Consider the following 22,171-nt stretch of genomic DNA (forward strand, 5'->3'; position numbering starts at 1 on the left):
TAGGCTGACCAAAGTCAATGTTGCTCACACTGCCACACATTTCTGCTTTAAATATTCAGTGTTTCTCTTCAGTGGAAACTGCATATGTACATGTATTTATATATGGTAGGACCCACTTGTGCCGCTGCACTTCTGCTTTCTATTCGGTCTCAGGAAGGCAACAGCAGGAAAAATCAAGAGCACCAATGGACTGATGTCCAGGTCGTCTGTGCGTCCCACGCACTCCCCCCACTTTGTATCACTGCTAGCATAGGCAGAGTAGAGATTCCACCCTGCCTTCTCATGCTGGTCCATGCCAAGGTCCAATGTCCTTCACTCTGATCCAAGTATTTTGTTCCATGTTCGCATTCGTTTTGGATTTTTATTTTTTATTTTTTTTAATTTTTTTAGGCTGGCACAGAATAGTATCTCTGCGATCGCCTGAGTATTCTTGTGCTCAGGGCTCACCTTTAAGTTGGTTCATTAATACATATACTCTGTCACCGTCTAGCATAAACATGATCTGCATACATGTAATATTTTTAGTTCCAACAGGAACATATAATTGATGTATCTCTCTGCAGGGTGTTAAAAATACAGCATTTGTTTCTGCATGGCCTGTATACAATTTAATTGGTTCCTGCATGGCCAGTATATAATTTAAGAATAGCATAACTTGCGCATTAGTGTGTTCCTTTAACTTGCGGTCTAAACAATTCTCTCAATAGTGCAGGATTCGGTAAAAATCAATGTTCTAGGAAGGATACCAGACAGTCACTGATGGATTGGTGCCCAAATGGCTGCTCTGAACTGAGATAATAGTAAAAGCCCTTTTGATTTTAAAGAGTGTGTAATCCATTCTTCAAAAAAAAAAAAAAAAAAAAAAAAAACTACATTGGCCCCATCGGTGAGAGCCACCCTAAGAATGTTGTTGCACCTCGCCCTGACTTGCAGCCCCCTCTTTGACACTTAGTTCCTGGACCTCCACTTGGAGTTTTAATACAGTTCTTACTGTTATTGGGATTGCCACCTGCGTTACCCTTTCGGCCTTTTTTCAGATTCGTTCTTACCAGTTGATCACTATGGTTTGGATTTACATATAGAGTGAAACCTTGATGTCTAGCGCCTTCATAACATCTATGAGGGAATGTTACGGTGCTTTTGAATCATCCATCAGGCCTCATTAAAAAATGAAGCCACTGAAGGACATCCGATAACCACACACCAGCCTTGTGAATTGGGCACCCTGTTCTGCTGCAGTCTTTCCGAGAAGATCTTTCACCATTGCTTCCCAAGCAGAACAGCATTCTTGTCAACAAACCAGTGACATTTCAGCACTGCCACATCTCATGCCTGATCCATCATCCTGGCTGCGTGAATAGTATTGTACTGTGTAATAAGGCGAAAGTGGATATTTTGTGGCACATGCCATGCCCCATGGGACTTCACGGAGACACAGCTTTCATTCAAGCAGACCACTCCTGCCGGTTCGGTCACCTCCCCATTCCCAGGCCACACCCCCAAAAAAGCAGCAGTCATGTATGCCTTTCCTGCATCCCACCTTATGCAACAGTCACCTGACAGAGGACCTGCAGTCACATTGACTGACACCCGTGCATCTCAGTGTAGGGTTTGCAGCCATAAGGAAGAGGTGTGGCGCCGCGGCTAGGGCGACTGAGACTGGAATCTGGGGATCATGGTTGAATCCTCGGCACCAGCAGCAGATTAGCCCAGCACCATGTGACTCTGGGCAATAGCTTGCTTAATCTTACCTACGGCCCCCAGCGCCTAGAGACCCTTACAGGTGATTGTTATAATAATCCACATTTGTAAAGCGCACAATGATGGTATTATGGAGGGCATGGTCACCCAGTGACATAACACATTTGTGTTCTTAGATAATCAGTCCCAGCTAGTCCCCTCTTGAAATATGCGGTATATTCTCCCACTCTGAACTGTTGCGTACCAGACCGGTCGACCCACCACTGCATTCCTTTCAGCAGAACTGTCCTGAGGTAATCTAAAGAATGCAGGGGTTCTCTGCACACCCGTCCCAAACTCCTAGGTCAACCACATTACTGTTTTGCCACTTCCAATCCTACCCCTACTCAGCTCAGCCGAGTCTTCACGGCAAACTAATTTTGGCTTCATCCAGTTGGGCCTGCGCGGTTAGTTTCCCACCTTCCCTTCAGTGGCATCGGTTATTGTAAACCCAGGAAACCTGCAGGATCTCATTCTTGTATACTGTTTTTGTTACATGTAAAGCACACATGCCTTTTAGCTATAGTAGTGCTATAGAAAACTGGAAATAAAGTTAATGTGTAGCCCAGAGGTTTCAAATTGTAAGTCTCTGGCATTAGTTGATATTTTTTATTTCTTTTGAAAAACATAGGCTACAGTAGTCCCATTAATAAAATTACTTATTCAAATATCTCCAGTTTTGCTGATGCTCACTTAATTTCTCAGCCAGGCAATGCACAGAGGTAGTGATGCTAATAAATGAAAGTTTAAAAGTGTAAATTAAGGGAATTCTACTAGATTATAAAAAAATCCCAATGAGAAATAGGACTGGGTATGGAAATTATTTATCCACAGCCACATAGAATTACAACTCCGATAAAGCTAAAGATGCAACAGCTCCTAACTTCTTAAAAACTTAGCGAGTGAAAGATAACACTGGCCTATTTGCAAGTCAATGGCATGTAATTGTGGAGAGGACTATATGCTAATCCCTTACATACGCTGGCTATAAATGATTTCTAGACTGATATTTTGATATTACCCAGAAGTGCCTACACAGTGCAGAATAATTACCCAAAAACGGTTATCTATGGATCCTCTGGTGCCGCTACAATAATGGCGCCATATTTATGCAACCGACGTCTATGTCGGTCAAAGAAGAAAACATGCATGTCCAGCCTAGTAATAATTGCCAACTGGTCAGAGTAGTGGAATCCAATTATTAAAGCATCATTTAGAAAGGCTAGCTCAGCAGGAGACAGCAGTTGCATGTTTATTCAAAAAACAAATAAGAGGCAGCTTCCTTGAAATAAATGTAGTTTAAATACCAAAAAGGGCTTCAAGACCAATAAGCAAAATCTTTAGCATTAAAAAAAGACAATTGTATATAAGTAACTAATTGTCATCTGTCTCTGTTCACTTTGTCATTTTGCATGGTCTTTGCTTTCCAAGGAGGAGGTTTCACTAATCAGGCACAATCGCTTTGGAAACCACCTTGTGCTCTGCGATTACTATTATTCTCGACATCATGGAGAAAAAGTAACTTACTTTGCCTCCAATTATCACAGTCCTTGGTACAAATGGCTTTAAGGGTTCTTTCTTGATACCTGAAACAACAGATAGAACCATTTGTAAGAGCAGATCCTCGTGTTGTCCCAATATATTTGATCTATTCAAGTAACATTTGTAGAGTGAATTGCACGCATTAGCATTTGAATAGAAAAACAAATGTTAGGCACCATACCAGGCCCTTTAACAGAAAAAGTTAAGTTAATATACAAGTGCACAGCCACGCTAATGCCATAGTGTACCAATGCTTTCTGTATGTGCAGAGCTGCTCTTTAACTCCTCCAGAGAAACAAGATTTTCAGAAACGTATTAGAAAATCTCACGTTCAACAGGACATCCCCCAAAATATAATGTGAAGCTACATTTAGGGGTCAGGAAAAAATAAATCCTGAAATAATGATTCTACTGTACAGAATCCGGATTCAGTAATCAATGGGTATCCAGGTTAGTAGTCTTTGCCCAAGGAAGCCATAATTAATGATCCAGTAAACAAGTTTCAAATACATGCTGGTCAAGTAGGGTTTCTGTGTCAGCCAAGATCTGCTTCTTAATATGCACATATGCTTTGTAGTGATTGTTAACAGTACATGATCCTCTTTCATTCGTTATACAAGGCCTTCCCTTTTTCTGCCAAACTTTGCATCAAAAGGAAGTATCCAAAACTGCTGCAAGAGGATGTTAGATTTACCACCCCCCCATGCTATGGTGACATGCTAAAATAGATGGCTGAAAGCCACTTACGGTTGTACATGGTGATAATATAAAGGCAGTTCAAGAGTTGACGCTTGTACTCATGGATTCTTTTCACATGCACATCAAACATGGAGGCTGGATTTATCTTTACTTTGTATTCTTTCTCCAGGTATTGTCCAAACTTGAGCTTGTTCTCCTAGTGGAAACACACACGTAAAATGTTAATCAACTGTAGGGGAACTACCAGCCCCCAATTCCCAACCACTATGACCAGATCCATAATCCTTACCTCCTTCACCTTCGACACTTCTCGGATGAATACATCATCGTTGACAAATTTCTTTAGATTGACCAGCTTACTCAGATCTTTCACATATTCTTCTCCAATTTTCTTTTCAAAATAAAGGAATTCACAGTTTTAATACTAGTGCTATCTAACAACAGTCATTAAGTATTGCCCTTAACCAAAAACAAGCATTACAGTCCGAAATAGCAATTGTCTTTCAAATCAATTGCTCCACAACTAATACCCGCATGCTTAATACTTCTGAGGATGTGTGTATACTAAGCAAAAAGTACCCGCATTTTAGATTATGAAATGTGCAACTACTGAAGTGTGTACATCAAGATTGTCAGAAGACTAAGGGGTGGATTTAGGTTCGGATGGTTTCAAGAACTTCTAAACGAATTACCCAAACATGGCAACAGCCCTATTTCCATTTGTGACAGAACCTTTACACGAGATCTGAAATGTTCCCTCTTCTCCACTAGATTTGCCCAGAGATAACTTTGTCTCCTCCCAAGGTCATTGCTCCTAAGTGCAAAATGCAGAGTCTCCATCACCAATTTAGAGCAGAAGGAAAAGTATGTTGGGCGGGTTGGGGGTGGGGGAGGCACAAGTTGTGTTATGAGAGAGCGCAATTTGAATGAAAAGTATATCCGTACCATATTTACAAGCATATCGCATAAACGTAGAAATTGTAACATGGAGTAGCACTTGTAGCGTATAAGTTAGCCGATGTAACTTAAGTAATAGGAAATGTATCTGTATTCACTTTAGAATATGCATTAGAAAGACCGTATATATAGTGGTCTAATATAGAAATGTATAGAAAATGCTTAAACGTGCTAAACTGAATATACGTATGTAATCATTAGACGGAGAAAGAAGACGAAATATAAAGCGAAGGAATGTGTAGACTATATAGCACTGTGTAGAAACGAGAATGTAAACGTTGTATTTTATGTACCATGGATTCAAGTATAATCACCGATTCGCTAATTCGATTATATATATATATGTATGTGTGTTAAAGGTTATACTGTGTAGAAGGAGTTTTAGAAAAGTGTGGTCATGTGTGATTTTAACCTAACTGACCAAGGGTTCGCAAGAGCGTAGTCCACTGTATGTAATTTAGTGGGCTCACAGGAACAGGGGATAGCCTTGATCTGTACGTGCGAGACAAGAGTCAAAGGTCTTGTTAAATTTAAGGTGACAATGCTGGACGAAGTTTATGGCCTAAGTGAGATAAGAGACGCTTGGAATTTGGGGTCTTGTTTAGAAATGACCGTTCACAGGACCAAACGAGGTTATAATCACAACCGTAATGAATGGAGTTCTGTTGAGGTGATAGACTTTGCTCTGAAAGTGTCAACTGGAATGTCAATGAAGTCACCAGCACGAAGACGAAGATGGCGCCTAAGAAGCAAGGTCAACTTAACGGACGACGCGAAGAGATGAAGCTATGGAAAAACCCAAGAATGAGAGCATGTGTAAATGTATACGTGGTGGGCGTCAAGGGGCGTTCCACCCGTACTGTGATTGTGTATTTAGGGACAGCACCCTGGGGAGAAGAGGAGCGCAGAAGAGAGAGAAAGAGCAGAGCGCAAGAGAACAGTAGGCCGAAGACCCTTAGAGAGCGGATGGGTAGGCAGAGAGGGTACTGTTTCTCGATATAAGTTACCATTAGAGGCTAAGAGAGTTTGAACTTCTTTGGAAGTCAAACTGCTGACACCTTTTTTAGGTAAGGAACTTGCGAAGTAGGGATGTCACCTAGTATAGAGTAGGGACAGAATTAACTTGTTATTCTCTTTTTATAGATGACGCAACGGATCCACTTTGTGTCTATGCTTTTTAATCTGTTGATTCTGGAATTGATTTTAATTGTATTTTTTGTAGACTTAGATTCTTTAGGGAATTTATGTTCCTTTTAGTTCCTGTATACTTGTTGAATCTTATCCTGAGAGGATTGTATATGCAATTGATTCTGATTTTATATTAAAACTTTTAAACTTTATCAGTCGTAAGTGGTTCTTCAGAGTTGCGTCAGTCTATGGGGTTGATTTAACCTATGTGGGTTTGCCTTCTACTCAATGACAGAAAATAATCGATCCAAAAGGAAGAATGAGATAGGTATCTAGGTAATCAGAAAGGGTATCAAAATCTCATTCCCCGCAGTTGGTAGCAGAGAAAGATGGTTTTCTTCTTGAGGAAGACAAACTAGGTCAGGTTTAGATTACCCCAAGGTCCCTAGTCATCGACGACCAGAAGAAGAATCCCTGCCGAAGAAGGTGCTGACGGTGCGAGAGAAAAGCAGCAGAGTCGGTCGAGAGTGAGTATAAGGGTCATGCGTTGCCAGATTGCGGTGTTTTGTGTTGTACCTGTGTTGTAATGTCAAGCGGAGTTGAATGCCTGTAGTGTGATTGAGGGAAGGTTGTGAGCGCGCGCAACCGGATAAAATCTTAAGATCCAGTGAAGGGCTTAAGTGGTTCGGGTGTATCGAACACCCAGAGTAATTGTCTACCATTGTAAAGGGGGTCACGAGGTACCATTGATCGCCCGTAGGACCGATGATAGGGGGAGTGTCAGAGTGAGTGTATGAGTAACGGACGCTGGTCGGACGTTTACTGTGTGTAAGTAACCTATCAGTTAAGGCGAGCGTCTGAAGTGAGAGGAAGACGTCTCGTCAGTTGAGGTGACAATTACAGTTAGACTGTGGACGTACAGTCAAGAAAAGTGATCGCTTGGACGGAAGTAGTCATTTTTCGGCGTATGAATGAAAACGCATGCAAGACCGTGAGACGAGCTGAGAAAGGAGGGGAACTGCTGCAGAGGGGACGAGTGACGTCAGCGTAGAGCCGCGCTGGGATTGGCCGGTCAGCGTAGAGTCGTGCTGGAATAGGCTGGTCAGCGAGAGCCGCGCAGGGATTGGGTGGTTGTCATCGGGAAGTAAATAAGAAAGAGAATTAAAAGGAAAATCGTAGATTTTGAAAATGAAGTGTTTTAAACGCTTAAGGGCGATCTTTAAGAGAGATAGAGGAAACTTGTATGCAGGGGAAGAAGCTCCACCAGAAGGCACACCAGCTTATTATATGGCTGTGAATGTAGGGTTACACTCCATACTATGGATCTCCGAGTGGAGTAAGCTAACAGAAGGAAATGAGGAACTGACGTTCCCAAGATACGGGACGTTTAGGATAGAAGCATTGAACCAACTGAAAGCGGTAATGCTCGCAACGAGACCTCTACCGAGGCCAACACAGTTCGAAGCCCTTAGTGCATGGTTTAGAACGGCACACGAAAAGAGCTTGAATAGGCGCCAAGAAAGAGTGAGACGATCGGTAAAAGCAGTGCAGGATGCTAAATGGGATGATGAAGCTAAAAAGTGGAGGGTGCAGAAGATAGAAGCAGACAAACTGTTCACAATGCTAGAGACTACGGGAGAAAAGAAACCTCTAGAGGAAGATGAGGATAGCGAGCCGGATGAGGATCTGATAGAGAGGCTATTATTAGATAGACCACCACCGTACAACAGAGAAGCCGAAAGTCCCGAACTACAGCAAGGGGATGGGGCTAGGTGGAGGGGAATATAAACCGCTCCCCACATCAGAGTGGGATCCCAAGAAAGGTGAGGAAGTACCTCAATCTAGTCCCGTACAGAGAGTAGTAGGGAGATTCGTGGTCCAGAAGGTGCCAGAAACGCAGTGTGCAAGGTCGTATCAATTGCCGGATGCTCTACAAGTACCTGTTACCATAGGTCCTATAGTGTCAATCTACAACCCGGAGGGAGTCCAGCAGGAGGAACAGGCACGATGGGACAGGGAAAGGGCAGAGATGGAGAGTAGGAATAATACGATCAATTCCCAAAGGCAGTTGCTAGGACCAAAGAGTCGGAGTACCCCATTGGATTCAGCAACGGGTCCCTGGATAGAACAAGGGGGTCAGAGAGGACAGATGGATCTGAGGGGACCGAAACCGAAAACCTTTAAGGAATTAAGGGAGTATTTGAAAGAATGGGATGCTGCCGAAGAGACTCAGAATAAAAGATTAGAAACAGAAGCAGAATGGAGAGATCAGGACAACAGGATCCTCTCTCACTGCGGAGCTGGCGAAAGCAGCCCGGAGTGGGAGGGAGGGAGTCAAGGAAGCAAGGGAGATACTTGCCATACCATCGGTGGCACTAGACAAATGTGTGAGGACAAGAGTGCAGGGTGTGGGGGAGTGCCTCGCCTCATTCTTAGTGAGGGAGAACGAAAGACGCAGGAGTACCGAGATAGCTTCAGGTTCACTCACCATGCCCCGGGAGAAAACGTGCGACATTGGAGTCACGAGAATATAGGGAGTCGCGAAAGGTCTCGCCATACATCCAGTGATCACGGACGGGATCGCGGGAACATGGAGGACTTTACCGTTTATTGAGTGACACCAGACAGCAAGGGAGTTGCAGTGATATAGAACAGAACGGAGGATCCTATCTTGCATCTAGAGAGACCGAGCCGAAAAGACAGAACGCAGTAATGGGGGATAGAACTTTGTTCCACCATACCCCAAGGGAGGATGGGAAAGCTTGGGATCTAGAGAGGTGGGAACAAAGAGAAGCAAGAAGGACGCCTCATAACTCACCTGTACCGAGACGTAGGGCTCGTAGTGGGGGTGAGAGGGATGTATACGAACCACCTAGGGGTGAGGTACTGAGAGCTGAGATAAAAGCAAAACGGCTCGACGTAATGAGTTTAAAATCAGATTTGGATGAAATAATAGACGGCACATTGCCAATGGAAAGGATAGAGCTGTATGATCAGGGAGAAATACTGTTTATGTCTAAGGATGTTACCCGGAAAGCGAGGTCAGTTCATGAAAAATTAACTGAGTTGGCAGACAGGTATATGATAGACCTATCACGAACTAAAGCTTTACAGGGTAACCATAGGCTAAACTGCACGGATCAGGATCTAGATGAGCGTAGGACGATTGGGCTGAAAGTACACATAAAGGAACTGATCCTGAGTATCAGAATGTGGAGGGATTTGGATAAATGGGAGGAAAGATGGTCCAAGAGGGGATCTGTCAGAAGGAGTACACTTACGAGGTCCCCGGATGGAGAGCTAATGCGAATGGAAGCTTTCCCTTTGCGAGAAATCGCGAACGGAAGCTACGTGCATGTGCCCTGGAGTAGGGGGGATTTAGCGGCATTTACCAATTCCTTTCCAAAGCTCAGGGAGAATCCCGTCGAGTGGTATAAACAGGTAGAGAGGTTCGTGAAGATCTCTAAGGTGTTGTGGATCGACTTGAACACCCTGTTTGATATCGTAGTACCCGGAGATTTGTGGACGGCATGCAAACTTAGTGTCGAATGGCCCAGTTGTGAACCCACGAGAGATGTCCGGACGAATGGTCCATCAGAGAGAGTTATGGAAAAGTACGAGAGGGTAATTGCATGGTTAAAAGAGAAGGTGCCGGTGCAGGACATAGACTGGGTTAAGATAGATCGAACAACTCAGGAACCTAAAGAGACCGTTCACGAGTTCTATGAGAGATTGCTGAAAGCATTCAAACAGTACAGTGGGTTGGATGTGATGGATCCCAAAGACATAGGACAGTTTGTGTCGAAGTTTGTCCTGGGATTGCGACCAGATATAAGCTCAATGATACAACAGCATTTGATCTGTTGGCAAAACAAACCTTTAGAGGAGATGCTGAGGTAGTTGGAGACATATTTGGAGCAATGTTTCCTCTGTTAGGTTTAATACTTAACGATGTTAAGATCAGGAGACTAGCTACGGTTGTAGATACTGTCTGCAAGTACTGCAAGGTCATTAATGCTAGTAGAAGGAGAGATGCAGTCGATTAGGGCAATGGTTCTTCAGAACCGTCTTGCTTTAGATGTTCTGCTAGCAAAAGAGGGCGGAGTCTGCAAGGCTTTGAAGGTCCAAGAATGTTGTACTTACATTCCAGACAATTCAAAACCACTTGAGAAAGTCATACGGAACATTACAGAGATACATAAAGAAATCGAAGATTTAACAAAAGTAAATGTTTGGGAAAAAGTAGGTCATGGAGTGGGAAAAGTTGGAAATTGGTTTGCCAATCTTGGTAAAAGCGTTGTGTGGTACATATTGAAACCTGCCTTAATAATATTGATTTGCATAATTACATTGTTGGGGTTAGTGAGACTGTACAAATGGTATAGGTCGAACCGGTTACAAAGATCCATGAGAGAGCAAGAAAGGAGATTAGCTGCTTTACAAGATCAACAGTATAAAAGTTTAAGAGCTCTCGAAACGATAAAAAGAGGGAGTCTTGTAACTAGTTCTGTGTAAAGTGTCATTCAAATTGAAATTAGTGATGACCCCAGAGGTCATCAAAGGGGGGAACTGAGAGAGCGCAATTTGAATGAAAAGTATATCTGTACCATATTTACAAGCATATCGCATAAACGTAGAAATTGTAACATGAAGTAGCACTTGTAGCGTATAAGTTAGCCGATGTAACTTAAGTAATAGGAAATGTATCTGTATTCACTTTAGAATATGCATTAGAAAGACCGTATATATAGTGGTCTAATATAGAAATGTATAGAAAATGCTTAAACGTGCTAAACTGAATATACGTATGTAATCATTAGACGGAGAAAGAAGACGAAATATAAAGCGAAGGAATGTGTAGACTATATAGCACTGTGTAGAAACGAGAATGTAAACGTTGTATTTTATGTACCATGGATTCAAGTATAATCACCGATTCGCTAATTCGATTATATATATATATGTATGTGTGTTAAAGGTTATACTGTGTAGAAGGAGTTTTAGAAAAGTGTGGTCATGTGTGATTTTAACCTAACTGACCAAGGGTTCGCAAGAGCGTAGTCCACTGTATGTAATTTAGTGGGCTCACAGGAACAGGGGATAGCCTTGATCTGTACGTGCGAGACAAGAGTCAAAGGTCTTGTTAAATTTAAGGTGACAATGCTGGACGAAGTTTATGGCCTAAGTGAGATAAGAGACGCTTGGAATTTGGGGTCTTGTTTAGAAATGACCGTTCACAGGACCAAACGAGGTTATAATCACAACCGTAATGAATGGAGTTCTGTTGAGGTGATAGACTTTGCTCTGAAAGTGTCAACTGGAATGTCAATGAAGTCACCAGCACGAAGACGAAGATGGCGCCTAAGAAGCAAGGTCAACTTAACGGACGACGCGAAGAGATGAAGCTATGGAAAAACCCAAGAATGAGAGCATGTGTAAATGTATACGTGGTGGGCGTCAAGGGGCGTTCCACCCGTACTGTGATTGTGTATTTAGGGACAGCACCCTGGGGAGAAGAGGAGCGCAGAAGAGAGAGAAAGAGCAGAGCGCAAGAGAACAGTAGGCCGAAGACCCTTAGAGAGCGGATGGGTAGGCAGAGAGGGTACTGTTTCTCGATATAAGTTACCATTAGAGGCTAAGAGAGTTTGAACTTCTTTGGAAGTCAAACTGCTGACACCTTTTTTAGGTAAGGAACTTGCGAAGTAGGGATGTCACCTAGTATAGAGTAGGGACAGAATTAACTTGTTATTCTCTTTTTATAGATGACGCAACGGATCCACTTTGTGTCTATGCTTTTTAATCTGTTGATTCTGGAATTGATTTTAATTGTATTTTTTGTAGACTTAGATTCTTTAGGGAATTTATGTTCCTTTTAGTTCCTGTATACTTGTTGAATCTTATCCTGAGAGGATTGTATATGCAATTGATTCTGATTTTATATTAAAACTTTTAAACTTTATCAGTCGTAAGTGGTTCTTCAGAGTTGCGTCAGTCTATGGGGTTGATTTAACCTATGTGGGTTTGCCTTTTACTCAATGACAGAAAATAATCGATCCAAAAGGAAGAATGAGATAGGTATCTAGGTAATCAGAAAGGGTATCAAAATCTCATTCCCCGCAGTTACATTAGGAGATGAGCCACCTGAACCAGGGCTCTTCAAAGGATGTGGACTTTGAATGAGATGGTTACAGAAATATCACAGTAATAGATGTTTTCTCCTTTTCTGGGAGGTTAAAAGCTGTGGCATGCTGAAGATTAATATGAATCAAGCCCTGTAAAGCTTGAACAGGAGCACTGAAAATGTATACAAAGAATTTTAGGCCAATCTCTGATATTTACATTTCCCCAAAGTATTCTAATGCCAAGTCAGTTTTCTTTAATTTTTGTTTAAGGAAGTGACAATGAAACCATGCTGTAAAATCAGTTTATGGTTCAAGAACAGATTAGATTTATAAGGCAATATGTTCTTTATTTTATAGTGTTGAATCTAGTTTATTATCTGCATGTGCATCATGGTATGTTTTTTTGGGAGGGGAATTTCATGAATTTTCTTATTGTGTAAAAAAAATACCTGAAGCTGAATTTTGATAATTTCATGTATAAAACATTTGACAAATGGTCAGTCAAATATTTGGTTTCTGTATACCAGAATAGGCTTGTGAGATGTAGTACACATTTGAAATTCAGATTGTAGAGATTGCAGGTTTTCTTAAATTCAAGCGCAGCAAATGTTCTGCTTGGGGACGACAGATGTGGCTAGAAGGGCTAAAAAAAAGGTCTTTATCTTCTGGAGCTGCAGTTGGTTGTCGTTAGGATTGCTTTTGAGACTAACGACAAGAGAGGAGGAAGGAATTTTGAGCTATATTCAATATTTGTTAGGTGTCATAAGAACCATTCTGAAGAGCTGACGGAGCATTTTTCAAAATCTACTTTTCACCAGTTGCAGGGACAGCCTTAAAGGTGTCAACCTGGTTTCAAATGGCAGCATCTTCCGAGAACTTTAGACTGCAAGCATTGTTTTGTATCACTGATTAAAACAAATGTGGTTCTGCTCTGTTAGTGAACTTGAAAAAAGCATGGCAGGATCAAAACATCTCTAGGGCAAATCAGATTTATGATAAACTTGGCGATTGTGAACAGTTTGCAGACTTTTCTCATGAACATAGTATTCTAAATATACATTAGAATAAACCTTCAAGTCCAATCTAACAGTTTTTTTATCATTCACTTTACTCGGACGTATTACGGAAATTGCCCCAAATAAAATAAGTCTACCTTCATGCCAGGATTGGTGTAAATAGCTTCAGACATTTTTGCTGTAACGGAGAGGAAAAACTTCTACACGAGTTAAAATAGAAAATGTATTTGGGTCACTCAGTTCACACCTCCTCCTTCCTCTTGACCAATCTATATAATGTTTATGGGTGAGCCTTAGTCCCATCACTGCCACATTTCATGCATTTGTGATTCAGTACCAAAGTTTAGAAAAATTTAAATACGGTTTTACTATGGACTAATTAGCTTAACCACAACAGGGCCTGGGAAAAAAAATAGTTTCATTGTGTTTGTTCAATTTCTTTGTACTGAAATTCAAGACTTTTGGTGGCACTTCCAGGAGTGTAAGGGACAGGTGCAGGTTGTGTTTGTAAGAAACGCCTGCCTCTTAATTTTAAGAGAAGTCTGGCAGAGTGCACCAGCCAATGGAAATACTGGACCATGTAATCTCCTCATCCACCATGCCAACTTCATCAGATTGGGAGAGAAAGTCCAAGAAAACTGAAATCTTGCAAAAATAACATAACTGTCAAAAGAAGGACACTTGCTTGGGAAATATGAGGTGACAAGCAGACTCCCCTGCTGTTGAGCAGCGTATGCCAATCTGGAAGAAGTCCCTCTCTGGGTGGGGTCCTCCCTGTCAGAATGAAGCTCAAATGCACAGGTTTTTCAGCTTTGCTACTGGTCTGTTTTTATCGGACTGGAATGAGGGCTCCTACTCAATCAGCATTTCTGGGCGGGACTCATGCGACAAATCAGGACTTACCCTCTCCAGAAGCCCAATTACATGCGCTAGAGTTGTGGGATGCGGAATCAGATTTACCAGTGGGTAAATTACAGACCTTCAAAGTCACTAGCATGTAGTATAGTAATGCCTCATCTGATGCTAGTAACATCAGTAGAGGTATTAGACTGTGCACTTAACTATAATCATAGGTGTTCGTTTCTAGAGTTTCGCCATTACACCTCAGTGCGTGGACTAGGAAACCAACACATTCCTGATTAGATGTCCATGAACAAGAGGCACTGCTCTATGCCAGCTCTTCTGATGCGTTCAACACAGACCATCACTAGTCCTGTGAAACAGGGTAGATGCAGAGTTAACTGCCCTTCTGCTCCCAGAACCCAGATACCTCTCCTCTTACTGCCGACTGCACGATTGCCTTCAACCATGTACAGCGCTCCACTGTCTTTGGACTAGGTTTTCTCTGTACAAATATCGCATTTATCCAGTTTGCTGAAAGCACTGCCAAGGGCAGCTTTCTCCATGGCTAAGGCAGAGCTCTGCTTTTAGATCATGTTATTTTGATGAAAGAAAGGTACAAGGCCTGGTGGACATCCTCTGAACACCGAGTTATCACACTAAGATGATGCTACATCATAGAACTTTGAGGAGAGACAAGGGAGCAGCTCATCCATTAACTAAAGAGTATGCCCTTCTGCACTGGATAATCATGTCTGCAAACAGATCGCCTGCAAAATATAGCTGCAAAAATATTACTTGCCTTGTCCACTAAGATGTGAAGTTCAATGCGAAAAGGTTTTTCCAATAGTTTTTCTGTTTCGGATGTTACTCAAGTAATTTCCTTCTAAGGCAGTTAAAGATGCTGCAGACAAGAACTGGTGAAGCGGACCCAGCACTGAAGGGACGTCACCAAGGGCCCAAAGGAAGAGCCAGCTAACCCTTATGAAGTGCAGACGTGCTCCACTTCCCGATTTGTTGTTCTGCTTACAGGGGGGGTATTTTGCATCTGCTTTGCCCAAAAACTAAAATGTTATTCAATGTGCCCAGCTGTAAGAGTGTAAAGCTGGATGGTCATTTTCACATATGGTTTCCTTCGAATCAGAGTAACAACCCCGTTTTTAGAACATCTCCCCTTCCAGTGGGCGATTGGAAACGTGTACTGAAAGCATTCCTTTAATAGACATTATGGACAATCCAGGTTCCTGGAATGTGGAATAGGTAAGCTAGGTTATAGTGAAGGGCCATCATGTTACTGTATTGCAGAGGCGTTTAGGTGTAGTCTATAGATCTAATCACAAACCATGGGCATCCCCATTCTGAATCGTTTGATTCTGGCTCAAATTCACACCCCAGTGTGACCCTCACCCTACTGTAGATGGCAACCGGTCAGATGCTTAAATACTGCTACTCATTTCTGACAGACAAGGCCTCCGACTTTGGACCCAGAAACCATCCTTGCCTGGGTCTGCGAGTGCTACTCAAAGCCCCTACCCTAATGTATCTGAATGGAGTCTTACATTCCAGAGGCATCTGAACCCCCATTGCTTTGACCGCTCCTTCAACTAATGTATGCCCTACTCCCAAAAAGATACACCTTGCTACAGACAAATCCATTGTTATCCTTTGCTGCACCTTTTTATTACTATGACAATTTGTTCCAGTGACTACTTAAAGGGTGTCCCAATGTGTGTGTAATTCACCTCCTCCATTTCCACTACCAGTGGCAATTGGTGTACTGATTTTATTGAACAATGTGGATTGTTTAGTTTAATGTGAAAGGTCCCAATACCTTCTGGTGCATATACAAGTTTGTTAAAAATACACCCAAATTGTGTATTGATTCCATCTCCGCCCCACTGATGAGACGAGGCACACGTGTAAGAGTCTGCCGCCTTTACAAAAAAGTGTTACAACCTCTGCACAAGGATTTATCACCATAGTTCACATCTCAAGGAGGAGTTGGTCTAAAAGGGTCATAAAAATGGAACAGGTGAAATAAAGAGGATCTACGGCACTTAAATACTTACCCGCATAAAATTGAAAATGCCCAGTGTGGTAATGAAGAATCCCCAAAAAGCAGCTTCCTAAATAACGAATATTGACTGAAGAACTCTGCCAGAAGAAAAGTAATCTTCTGGTAAGAAGTTACGTTCTGGAATTTGGTTACTATTGCGTTTGACATGCTCCAAGTATTAACACCTTTATTGAACTAGCATCCTCAGAAATGTTACTCTGCTGGTGAGGTTAGTTAGCATGCGTCAATTCAAATGTGGCAGTGGTGTGCAGTAGACCCTTTACACTGCTTGGGTTTTCTTAAGAGTGTTTATATGCAGCCATGCTATTGTGAGATAACTTGGCTGAATTTCAAATTCCTATTAAAGCACTGCTTGACTTCTATGCATGATCGGGCTTAAGACTATTAGTAATGGAATTCATCACTTGAAGAAGATCACTATATTCGATTACTCATACTTGTTTGAACATGTTGTGCAAATTCATAGCAAAATGCATTTCGATGTTTTGACATTCAGTTGTCTCTCCTCCAATGTAATATTTGGTAATACCATATTTAAGTCTGGATGTTTTGGGGGGGTGGAGCCATGCTAGCAACCAAGATGGCGGTGTAGGCTCCCGGCTCCGCCGACCTCTGCCTCCCGCCGGAATATCCTGTCATTTATCCGGTCTTTGAGCCCAGCCACAATGTGTATGAGCCTGCCGTGAGATTAATGGTGCGCTCCCGAGATCTCTAATTGCTCGGCTGACGAAGATATGTCAAGTGGAAGTTTGCGGCCTCGATCCGCCCGGAAGCCGGGGTCTCGAGTACTGGCCCATCTGGGTTTCAGTTAAACAACATCAGCTGTGGTGGTGTGATTGGGTCCGGTCTACTGGAGTGGAAAAATAATTTTTCGCTTTTCGGATCGATGTGGTGAAGGTTGGAGGAGGGGTGACAGCCTAACGCTTGCAGTTGTGGACAGGGGCCCTGCCCGGTGACCTGGTAACTAGCCCGCTGGTGTTCGCTGGGTTTGGTTCTCCGCCTGCGGTGGCAGCCCCAGGATATCATCGAAACAATATATAAGTCTCCCTCTGCAGTCAACCGTTCCCTATTTGCCTGTTCCCCTCTGAGAGATCGAGCCTGCTGGGGGAAGCGATCATGATCGATACCGATCGAAGAGCAGTTGAACAGACTGAGTGATCCGTCGCAGCGTACTGTGTTGGCGGCCATCGGGTCACTTCAGGTGTATGTTGAAGACCGCATTCAGATGACGATGGAGCGCTTGGTTGAGATGTTACGAATTGGACCGGACCCTACTCCATTACAAGAAACCGCGACAACCGAGACACCCACTAGGGCCACTCTGATGAAGGAAGTAGACCCCCCATTGTGTGAGGTATCGGAGCCTTTGACCAGTGTTTTGGAAGATGAACACAAGCTCAATGCCACCAATGGATTGATAAGCCTACGATCGTTGCAGACTATGGAAGGGCTAATTGATGTTCCCACTCCAGAAACTTTTGATGAGAATTCTTTCGGAATGAAACTGCGTCACTTCACTGTGTATTGGAGCCGCTAAGATGGCGGACGAATCAACGATGGGAGTTCACAACGGGGAAGCGAGTCTCTGGATCTGATGATGTTCACTGCACTTTCGTTCTACTACTTTGTCTTGCATTGAGTTCTATTATAGTTTCTTTGTACTCTGACTGTCTTGTGGAAGAGGTGGTCTATCAGGAGGGGACTCATGTGTCTGATCGGAAGGGGCAAGGATGAGATCGAAAGAGTGGGTTTGACTCAAGTATTGATGGGCACGGGATTTGTTAAACTTCTGCTACAGTAAGGCTGGGCGGTGTTTGAAGATTCCCTTGTTAAGACACATATTTGCTGTCCGATTGATTTCTTGACTTCAATGTGGGGATCCTTGGTTATGGCGGGGGGGGGCGACCGGGAGCCTGTACGAATATGCCCTCCTCTACTTCTCTTCTTTGGTAGATTTCTTCTTTTAGAACTTTGTTAGTTGGGGCGACAGGCACGCTGCTACTGGGGATTAGGCGATAGCCGTTTGCAGGGGTGCAGGGTGGGGGGATGGGTTTATTGTTTTCTTTCTGTTATCGCACATATGGTTCTCTTTTTCAATCTTTTCTCAGTCTTTCCTTTACTCGTAATATTGGCGAAATATCCTGACTTTGATCCTTAACCTCTAGTATCAGGTTGCCATGATTCTCCTGCTGTTTTGATTTTATGGGTGGGAAGGTTTTGAGGATCCGCAACTAAACTGTTGGCCGGTTATACTGATGCAAATTTTATTTTGTGCTTAATAGTGCGAGCCTCTCGAATATTTTTGCTGTTCCACGACTATCCTGTTTTTCTGTACCAATTCACCCTGTCATTATTGGATGTATATATGGCACCAGATCTGTCTATTATTTTTTGCGTTAAAGAATAAAAAGATTTATAAAAAATAAAAAGTCGAGGTTTTGTTTTCCTTTCCAAGACATTATATGCCCGGGCTATATTTTCAATAGAGTTCTTTATGGGGCACTTACAAATGTGCTAAGGTATATGCATCTATATGACTAAACCAGGATACATTTCCCTTAAGCACCATTACCTTTAAGTGTTATATCTCGTTTAGGCTACAGCTGAATAAATAACTCTTGCTAAGCGGATAACAGCCCAAATTTTGCCATTAATGGGAATTACTAAAAAGATTACCTCTGCGATTAACTCAGCCAGTCCAGGGTTGCACAGAAGGAGCCAGCGTCTGGGAGTGATGCCATTAGTTTTGTTCTGGAACTTTTTCGGCTCGAGATCGCTGAAATCTTTGAATCTGAAGATACAAATATCAAAAGTAATTCTCAAAATGGTGTAATATTCCAGCACATTCTGGAGAAACCTTCCAAAAACCAGAGAAACGTGGCGAGTGTTGCAGATTGTCGAGAATAGTATGTTCTAATTGAGCATTGCTGAACTAGTTGGATTCAAATGCCCTTTACAGTCACTAGAAACATGATGCCTTACATTGCTTCTGCCAGAAAATTTAGACTTAAGAGCAAATTCATTTTCTCTTAGTGGACTGAATCTTTGTCCCATTATTCCTTTTAGAGGCTTAATACGCTGACCGCTTCTGCTCCTTATATCCCAATCTACCAACTTTTTAGCTGAGAATATGAGAGAATCTTATCTGCATGGTAAACTGGTTTAATAATGATAACTGTAAACAGTGTCTTTGTATTTGCGGTTTTGAATTGCTTTTAATTATATTCACGGTCTCCACTTATCTTAAGAATTAGGATTCATAAATAATTTAAATCTGAATTTGTAAATTGGCTAATCTGCTAACAAACCTTCAAGGTTTGTAAATCTATTTTCCGTCATCCTCGAGGGGCTTAACATGCTTCACTGTCAAGTATTGAGGTTGCGTCTCATCCTGGGACGAGACCTCATTCAATTTCAATGCAGTTTGTACTGGAGTTTGCATCAACCACCTGCATGGTGCTAATTCTATCCATGCTGCAACAAAAATTTGACAAAATTCTGTGTCGCCGTTTCAGATGTCAGGTGAAGCCAGACACAGACCCTCGCACACCGAGAGTCCCTGGAGCCAAACGCCCAATAAACAAAATGCATTTTTATTAGAGAGGGTGTAACATCAACCCACCACATCCCCACCATAGCAACGCTCCTGGTTACAGTCCAGATTTATGCTGTACAACGTTGAATCATAAATCCGAGAATTCACTCAAATATAGGATGGTAAAGGAGTGACAGCTCTAGGCTCATGGTGGCCCTTTGCAGGGAGCGTAGGTAGGGGGCCCCGGAAGAGGGGGTCCGGGCGGAGCGTGGAGGCCAGTGAAGTGGGGGGGGGGGGGGGGGACATCAGAGTGTTTGGAAGTGGAACAGAGCAGGCACCCGCCAAATCCCTGCCAGGGGCCGCCACGCAAATATATATCCATCCTCAGAGGATTATTATATTAAGGATATATATTGGCGTGTGGCCCCTGGGGTTTGGTGGCCCTTTGCAGGTGCACAGCTTGGCCATGCCTAAGGCCGCCCATGCAGCATGTAGTCTGGTGGGGTCCCAAAGACAGCTTTCCCAAATAATCAGAATTAAATATAAATTCCGTTACTAGTTGAACTTTATTTTTTACTTTACCTTCATAAACACCATATAAAATATTAATACAAAGCATGAAGAAAGGAAAGACATTAAACTATTTCTCTGCTCAACTTGCATCCCTGACCAGCATTTCTCCTTTGTTGGACCATCTACCTGGCCCACAGTTAGAGCCAATTAACTTTCCACATAAATGGTCACTATTTGCGCAAAGGCTTTACACATTCACAATGTCCTCTCAGCCAGGAAAGTTTGCACATCTAGCACTTGCGCTTTGACCTTGCGTGACTGAACAATGAGATTTCAACCACCCATGTGTTGAAATATGAAACCACTTCCAAATCTAATTTGAGAATGACTGACATGAACAGTATCAATTTTATTAGTTTATGGTATGGAAAAATCTAATGTTTTAAGGCTGGGGTGACTCAGATTTACAGTTTGTGCCACAGAAGCAAAGATGCTCAAGAACGAAAAGTCACATTCCAACGACAGGACCTGCAACCGGAAAAGCAAAGTTAAATTCTACTCCATTGAGAGAAATACCCACTGTGTGAAAAATACCCACGGTCTGTAAAAAGCACCTCTAATGGACATAAGTAATGAACTATATTAAATATAAAATAGTGATTGTTTGAATATACATATAACTCATTTAATTTAAGAGCCATTATGTTTTAAAATCAAAGTTCATTTTAAGAATGGGTTTTTGAAAAACAAAAATGGTTGCTGAGCAGGGGGCTAAAAAACAGGGTGCCTCCTTGGTAAACTTTTGTTTTTAAAGAAACTGATGCACTTGTAGTTGGTCTAAAAATAGTATGCTATCAGTCAGGCAGGGGGAATCTCACAGTAGGGAATGGGTAAAAATGGGCCCCGATTGCAATTGAAATACTCCTGTTTTGCTAAACTTTCATAAAGAAAGCATAGGCCAGTTACCTGGGAGGTAAAGAAATCTTATTGAATCAAAGCCTCACTGGTTTATATTTGCAAAATAACATCCTCTGCGCATGCATATTGCTTCAGTTTTTTTGGTTGCAATAGCATATTTGTATTCATAAATCATGCCCCAAAGTATGCATTCTGCCTCAACTCTCCTAGTAACTTTAGCCATCTCAGTGTTCCTGCCCTTAAAACTACAATAAAAAAAATAAAAAAAGTCACAGTTTTAGAAAAATCACTCAGAAAGTCAGAAAACTCAGAATAGCAAACATTTAAAGAGAGCGGCGGCTTCTCCGCAATGGTGGAGGAGCATTGCCCCACTGGCTCAGAGCCAGTGGCTGAAAAATATAACCATGTTACTATTGTTTTATTATTCAGCTTCTGGCTATGAGACAGTGTGTGCAGGGAGGGGCGGGTCCAGGCCATGTGAGCAGAGGGAAGAGTAGTGGCAAATGTGCACTTTTAAGTGCGCATGTCAATTTGGCCGGCCGTCTCAGGTTGCCCAAACTGACATGCGCACTTAGGTTTGTGCTTGAGCAAGCGTTGATCCAGCCCACTCAAGGTCAATCCCCATGCTTGAGAGCAACGCCGGGATTGGATGGGGAGTCCAATGCTGTGCCAGGGATTGCTGAGACCAGTAACAGAGGAGCAGTAGCTGGGCGGCAGCACCAGGGAAGCTTAGGTTTATTATGAACCCAAATCACCCCCGCTGCGCTCTTCCCCCACGCGCTTCTCACCGGCCCCCCTCTCCGCACCTCCTCAACCAGAGTCGTTGGCTGCCACTGTAAAGATGGCAGGTTTCTTTGGACTGCATTTTGTTTTGCAAGTATAAACTTTAAAAAAATGACATTTGCTGGCAAAATGCTTCAAGTGTAAAGTCCATTTCAGTTATATTATTGTATGGGGTCTGTTAAAGAAACTAATTAAAATGATTTTTTTTTTAAAACCTCAGCACCCATCAATTAACAGATATGGACAGTTCGACTTAAAATACCCAAAAACTTAATCTCATATTACCCTCTCATTTTGCGTT

The 22,171-nt window shown here is 42.5% G+C and overlaps 1 protein-coding gene across 1 annotated transcript in view; it reads right to left on the reverse strand.

Moving 5' to 3' along the window:
• Positions 1 to 22,171, reverse strand: part of PYGL (glycogen phosphorylase L) — a 128,540-nt gene that overhangs the window by 30,642 nt on the left and 75,727 nt on the right. Inside the window, exons 12-15 of the mRNA XM_086937312.1 lie at positions 18,798 to 18,912; positions 4,271 to 4,372; positions 4,030 to 4,177; positions 3,268 to 3,326 (exon numbers count right to left, since the gene is read on the reverse strand). Coding sequence (XP_086793438.1) covers positions 3,268 to 3,326; positions 4,030 to 4,177; positions 4,271 to 4,372; positions 18,798 to 18,912 — 424 coding nt within the window. The remainder of the gene's footprint in view (positions 1 to 3,267; positions 3,327 to 4,029; positions 4,178 to 4,270; positions 4,373 to 18,797; positions 18,913 to 22,171) is intronic.

This window comes from Lissotriton vulgaris, chromosome 9 (genome assembly GCF_964263255.1).
Source record: "Lissotriton vulgaris chromosome 9, aLisVul1.2, whole genome shotgun sequence".
Classification (NCBI taxonomy): Eukaryota; Metazoa; Chordata; class Amphibia; order Caudata; family Salamandridae; genus Lissotriton; species Lissotriton vulgaris.